At 32.1% G+C, this 7590-nt stretch overlaps 1 protein-coding gene across 1 annotated transcript in view; it reads right to left on the bottom strand.

The window, feature by feature from the left end:
* Positions 1-538: 538 nt before the first annotated feature.
* The window catches only part of MS3_00001749 (uncharacterized protein), a 45857-nt gene continuing 38805 nt past the window's right edge, over positions 539-7590 (bottom strand). Inside the window, exons 18-21 of the mRNA XM_051209238.1 lie at positions 7165-7255; positions 5192-5240; positions 3884-4160; positions 539-2845 (exon numbers count right to left, since the gene is read on the bottom strand). Of these exons, the coding sequence (XP_051074673.1) occupies positions 2317-2845; positions 3884-4160; positions 5192-5240; positions 7165-7255 (946 nt within the window). The 3' untranslated portion in view covers positions 539-2316. The remainder of the gene's footprint in view (positions 2846-3883; positions 4161-5191; positions 5241-7164; positions 7256-7590) is intronic.

The following is a 7590-nucleotide window of genomic DNA, read 5'->3' as shown; positions in this document are numbered from 1 at the left end:
AACATTCCAACCACCTACTACAAGATCTTGGGTACACTGGTTTGTTTGGTTGCAAGTCGTTGTACTATTTATTCAACAGTTCATCTTAACAGAACTCATCAAGTGGAACTAGACAGTTTGACCGTACATAGCAGCTTAATCGGCATACACTTAAAAAAAGAGTACAAATGTAAAAATGAATAAGTTGTTAGAAGTGATTGCGTATAATCCATCAAACCAATTAATACTCATCATGCAGGATTTATACGATTCACTCAAAACCATACTTAGTCTATTATCTTATGTTATATCTAGAACTTAAATTTTTGTCATACCGCGTACAACTTGAGCACTGGAACGCTTGAACCCTCCAAGTCGCAATTTTGAAGACATAAGACGAGAGGAGAGGAATCTTATTCTAACCAGTGTCAAATATCGTACATAACACTCAGGTATTGATACTTTTTAGTAAAAACAGAATCATCATTACAATAATCCAATTCGCATGCAGTAGCTTTTAGTATTTGTCCAATCGACAAGCTACATACCAGAATTCTGGGACGTTTTTCCAAACGACGATTGGATGGAATGACTTCGGCTCTTTTAGAGCCTCCTTGAGTTCACTGAGAGACATCCTCACGCCTCATAAGTGGCCAGCACGGAAAAACTCGAAATGACAAAAGCCTGAAAATAATCGACATCTACTATAGAGTAACTATAATAATAATTTACTCACGGTAAGTACTAATCCATCCTATCCCATCTCTTTCCATTCAAACAGCAACATAGGAACTAATTATTTTATTGATGATTAATCATCTGTTAGTTGTAAAAGTAGCAATGTTCGAAATCGTGTCATCAATCTACGTAGTAGTAGCAGTAGCATTAAATATCAAGGACTTATACATCAATTAAGAGAACGAAGTATCATTAGTTCGACTAATAAGCAATAACAACACTCGACTCCACACCCTTCACCTATTCTAAGAGAAGAGACCTACGTTGGCTATCTACTATAAACCCATAAGATAAGAAAAGACCGTAAAAACTTTAATTATTCAGTCATTATTACTAATTACTTAGTATTATGCTGTCTTTCGATAAAATAAGGCTATAAGCATATGACAAGAAACATCAAAATAAAATGTTCCGCTCCTGTTAATTTTCTTGATTTATCCACATTAATAAAATAAATGATTGTATTAAACATGAAAAAACTATGCAAAATGTACAAGGTAACAGAACTTTCTATAAATAATCAAATGCAATTTTCCGTTTTTTACTTTAAAAAAAAACCTGTCTAAACGATCAGACGAATGAAACAAAACTTCTAAAAAAAAAAAGAAAAAGTCACTTAACAATTCATACTATGCACTCGATCATAACGACAACTCTCATTTCACCAATCTCCACAACGAAATAAATAAATAATTAGCATCCATGTGTTTGTGACCGAAATCTTATATATGAAATACTCTTAGCTTGTATACAGAAATTAAGACGAAAGTGTACTTAGAGAACCACATAAAAAAATGTTAACTAATATCAAAGTCGATCTATCTAATACACTAAATGATTATACGATACTAAGAACAAATTACCAGTCTGCTGATCTTTAACTCCTGAACACAGTGGGGTTGATACATAACCTCCAACTTTTGAGGGTTGCAGTTCAGGATCTTTGGTACTGTCTGCACTAAGATCCAACTGACTTCTTTGGGATCTGGAATGGACGGCTGATTTAATATTCGTTCGTATGATATTATGATAAAAAGTGTGAAAAGTTTATTTTTAAATACTAATGAACAGTGAACAAAGATAACATTTTCTGCTCTTCAGTTGCGTAAAAGATGGAGAAATCAAGTCTTAGTCGGAAAATTTATTAGATAAGCGAAAAAATTAGTTAGTTATTCAGTTGTTGCATATACATTTATTGGCAACGACTTTGTAAAAAAATTAATAAAGTCGTTTACCAAAATCTGCAGTCTAAAAACCAGAGACTACATTGAATAGCAGAAAGTAATTAACGGCATGTAGCGCGTGTAGGTTTGGAAGCTAAAAATTAGTTTGATATTGTGCAAAATAAATTACAATAATGGTATCACGAGTGGTTTTTAGCGAAATGGACATCCTCATCAATCAGGAATTAGACAAATCGGTTTAAAAATTATCGCATACACCTACATACTTTTCAGGGAGAAAATAATACATAGAATAACAATGAATATTTGAATACTCTCCAAAATAATAAAGAATCGAGAAATACAGTGTACATTAACCAGCATTCCCCTACTACTATGTTAATAAGTTTATATCTCTCAGAAATTCTTTTTGATCTCATACCCTTTGAGTTGAATACATTTCACTGAAAAAACAAAAACACTCACAATTAATGAAGGGACATTGTCTAGGTAAATTAGTTCTACCAACTGAGTTAAACCATGTGGAAACATGATGTACATGTCCACCATGACTACATAGTGGACACACTAACACAAGTCCTTTGCAGCTATTTCGGCATACAGTACAAATTAACAATCTCTGCGGTTTCTGAGGGCCTGTAGTAGATTGCTGATTCTCCAAATTCACCTCCCATTGACAATGTGTACACTGTGCAGACTTAAGAGATCCATTGGAGTGTTTAGGAACTAAGTTAGAACTGCATCTCATGTCTGGACATGAAAGTAGAATCATAGCATTTGTTTGAACGTAAGGCCATATGTGGGCAAATGAATTTGTACGAATATTGTACGACCAAGATCGAAGAAGATGAGCGTGTAAAATGTATTCGCGTAGAGAGTAAATAATGCTAGCGTAAACATAAATGTAGTGATCGAATGAAAGCAAATCCTTTGGATGCACAAATCTAAAACATACAAGGATTAGGGAAATAATAATTAAATATTTACTAGCTCAAAGATAAAATAATATTGAATTTCAAAGAAGTGAAATGTGTTTAATAGAAATAAAAAACCGTATCTCTAAAGTTTGATGAATTTATCATGATAAAGTAAGCTACCTCAAGATTGAAGAAACTCAGTAGTTATAATGTTGATTGCATTGGATTAAATCAAAAGGAATTTATAAACGGTCTAAAAAGTAAATTATACTGATAAATATCACGAAATTTAGAGCTGATGATGACAGACATATCATACTACAGCATAAAGACGGTATCATCAGCCAAGTAGGTTGAGGATGTAATGATTTTGTATACGTCTATGTGGATTTATCCTTAATCAAACATATAACAATGGTAATAATAATAACACTCCAGGCAACATTTTTATCATCTTAATAATTCTATGCTTCTCAGAAATGATTAAACGTGTCCTCGTTAATTATATTAACCGAATTGTATATCTTTATATATGAGCTGTCTGTAAGTCTGTACATACTTACTTATCTGATAATCCAAATAACGCACATTTACTGTTCTTACTGTATGATTGCTTCTACGAACGCACCAAATATATGTATCTCAAGCACACTCGTTTTTTCAATTTCTAGCGTCGCGTAGTTATAAACGTGTTGAGTCTAAGAATATATCCGAAAAAACACAAAGGGCGGAAAATCCAAGAAGTGATACCGATCTAGGAAGTCATTGGCTTTCGTTTTGACTCCACTGAAATTCTTGGCGATATCATCCCGCTTTACTGAAACGACTTAGCGAAATGTCAAAATTTGTGACAAATCCTAGATTTGATGTCTGACTGATTTCCGTTACAATCACATGTACTCAAAAAATCCAGCTGAAGGAGAAAATGACTCATGTCAAGTACCAAATCAATAGGAAAGTCCAATTCTTTAATACAAGGTGGATTGATAGAGGATCATAAGGAAAACTTTGAGGAAAAAATAGCAAGCATAATACCATTATGTTTAATCTACAAGAACAAACAACCTTGATTGATAAGCACAAATTGAATTGATCGATAATTCCTTTGGAGGAAGTTGTTCTATTGGACAACCGTTCATATTTTCGTTTGACTGGCCAGATACCAAACTAAATTCACTCTGTGTTTCATCAGAGTTATCTAAGGTAAATGACACTTGTTGTTCTAATGAAGAACTGGCAACTGTATTGCATCCTAAAAGATTTATTGTCTTTTCTGACTCATTCATGTGATATAATGAATATGTCTCCAAAAAGTTGTTCACAGATGACAGTGAAGTAATAGCTAGTATAAAAAGTAACATTTTCCTATCAGATTATATCAAATAACCATTAAAATAAAAATATTGTTTGAGTGTACAAATGACTTGATAATGGTGTTCGATTAATTAAAGATCCATAAGTTACTGTTCATAGAGAGATAGGTGAAGAGGGACATTTTATTTAATTTTGGCTTACAAAATTCGCAAATCATAAATAAAAACAAGAGCACACCCATTGGCTAACAATGAAAATGGTATAACTTCTCATCAGGGATACGCACCCAGATATAGAAAGGTATTTAACATGTATAGTTTGTCTCAGACAACCACTAAATATTACTTATGAAAACCATTGAATGTGTTGACACAAGAGGGTTATTTCATGGATCTGCTGAAGCTAAAGTGATAGATGCATTGAAATTTATTCACTGAAAACGGATATTTGGCTGAATAGCTCGTTAATATATTGATATATGTAACAGACTAACATTGTCATCAATTATATTGTTGAAACAATCGGTATACTCTGTTGAGGAAAATTACATGAAAAGTGGTAAGAAGAAAAGGAGCTGATATGAAACTACTAGTAACTGCATTGCAACAAATCGTACTACGGACTAGACAAGGCAATGACCAGCATCATCTTTAGTGTTGAACAAAAACACAGAGATAATATAATTTTGTCGCATTACTGACGCTCGTTTTGAGGTTCTTTAAAATATGTAAAGAAATAATATGTACAACAAATGCTAGTTTTATATTTGTGGAATAAACTTCCCAAGCAAATTCCTCTTTGACTTTGGGATTATTCAATTCTAGTCTGCCCGATTTCTTCATTAATCAAATAAGTTCTAGTTAACATGTATGAGAAGCCTAGAATTATTGTTAGTCAATGCAATTTCAGTATCATTGGAGTACCATCCAAATGTTATTAGTATTTCTATTATCAGATTATTAGATTTAACAGTTACCTAGACCATTCCTCTTAAAACGTCTGTAGGATCTACCTCTACAAAATATCCCAGTAATATCGGCATAAAACTGCACAACTTACTGTTCTCGAGTTTATTTAGTGAAATATTTGAGCCATCAACTTTGTCGAACTGAAAAAGTAAAAGTGTTTAATTGATTATAATGAAGGAATCATCAAATATTGTAGAGCATTTAAATATAGTAACTCGTATTAGTTATCGACAGTTTTGATAAATATTAGTGCGAAATATTAAAATGATTGGATTAATGAACACAAAAACACTCTAATTTTTTGCTTTTCGATTCAAAGTGTTATTGATTAAAAAACTAAGAGAAATTAGCGATGAAAAACCTTTTTTGATTGATATTTTACGATTTAGGAACTTACTGATAAACTCCATAGATATGTTAAAAACTATAATAGCATATTTTATTCCCTTATAGTAGATGTGCTTAGCCGTTGCACATATAAACCAAAACAATTATTAATAATATTCAGATCAAACAGTGTTTTTCTTTCACTGCTATCTTTGAAAGTATATTTTTGAATGCCTAATTTACGTTTTGATACATCAGTTCTCAACATATTAAACATAAAATGCAGAATTAATGTAAGTATGCGAACAAGCTCTTGATGTGATCATATCTGGCGAAGGCCAGATATCCGTCTATCAATAAAAGGACGAGTGTACTGTGCAGCAGTTCGTTCTGTTTTACTTTACAGCTGCGAAACGTGACCATTAAGGGTGGAAGATACTCGTAAGTTACTTGTATTTGATCTCAGATGTTTTAGAAATATTGCTCGCATCTGCTAGGATCACCGGGTAAACAATACTGAGGTTAGGCACAGGGTATTGGGGAATGATGGTAAATCATTTGATGAGGTTGTAAATCTTCATCGACTGAGATTGTTGGACCACGTGTTACGTATGCCTAAACACCAATTACCACGACGCGAAATGTTGACTAGTGTTGAAGATGGTTGGAAAAAAGTTAGGAGCAGCCAAAGCAGAACATGGCATCAGTCATTGAAGGCATTCACTTCCGGTCTGAGTCATGTCGGTAGATGCACAATACTTTGTTGTGTCCGCGTGACTATCGTAACCAATAGTTGGAGACTCTGGATAACATGGCTCAAAATCAATCACAGTGGAGTAGGTGTATACACTCTCTGTCTTCCTTTAAACCGTGAGACTAAAATCGCTTTCTTTCTTTCTACCAACTAATTCTTTTTTCCTGTACAATATCCTTATATGCTATCTTTCTTTCATATATTGCTAACATTGAAGTGACTACTATGAATTCGGTGTTCATCTTGTTGTGCTAATGAGGTATGGCAAGTTGGACCGATGCATATATGTGCCTGGTCCTACGTTGTAGCTGACTGACTGAATTGAACAAGGAGAAACACCATGACACCAACCCACTTAGATTAGTAGTTACATTGTAAGCTTAGCTGATTCAAATTCACGATTAGCAGTAATCACTTGATAACGTTAAACTTATTGATATTATGCAATGGTTATATGCAAAGAAATTTAATCTTATAATCTATACATTTTACAAATACTCTATAAAACAACTTCCTTAAACGTTTAATAAAAGTTATAGCAATAATAATATTAATATAAACAACAAATGTTGAATAAGGATAAGATATAACTGAAAACTTCTATCTCACTATTCTGGTGAAGAAAACCAAACAAACAGAAGGGTTACAACATGACGAGATATTATTCGTTAGTTCAAGTTACATCAAAACTTTTTTTTTTTACATAGTAACTACAAAATTTTACAAATTTAGCGTATTTTTTTTTCACTTTAAGAACAGAAAACATTAAAGATACCAATTAATAAAATCAGATAAAAATGCAAAGAAAAAGCAATGACATTAAATTGGACAGGCTTATTCAATATTCTAAAAAATGAACAAAACAATACAATTTATTAAGCCATAAATAGCAATGGTAATTAATGTTCATAACATGAAAATTAAATAACATAGTAATCAATGACTTAATATTGAATAGAATTTTTTTTAAAAAAAAAACTTACTTTCAGTTCATTGATATGATTTAAACTTTGAAGTACAAGAACCAACATTGCCAAACTTTGAACATCATGTATACGAAGGAAATGTCGAATCCTGTATTGAACAATGAACGTTTCTTTTAAAGTGAACAATAATTTATGAAAATCACAACAAGAAAAAAACAACAAATAGAAACAACTGAAAATAAGAATAATTTGATTCATATAGAAAAATAGTAAGTTCTGATTATAGACAGTAATCATAATTTTTTACAAAGTACATTTCATTCTAAGAATCCATTTGGCTTGGTAAATCAATATTAAGTAATAATTAAAAAGTTACAATACAAAAGAAATGACTATTGTCAGTTAGTAGCTTATGAATGATATTTCGCCGTTTAAGTTCAGGTTGGAGAAGAGTGAAAAGTGACATCAATAATTTTCAAATAC

The sequence above is a fragment of the Schistosoma haematobium genome, chromosome 1 (genome assembly GCF_000699445.3).
Source record: "Schistosoma haematobium chromosome 1, whole genome shotgun sequence".
Taxonomy (NCBI): domain Eukaryota; kingdom Metazoa; phylum Platyhelminthes; class Trematoda; order Strigeidida; family Schistosomatidae; genus Schistosoma; species Schistosoma haematobium.
Note: the sequence above shows the minus strand (reverse complement) of the source record. Positions and strands in the feature narration are given on the sequence as shown.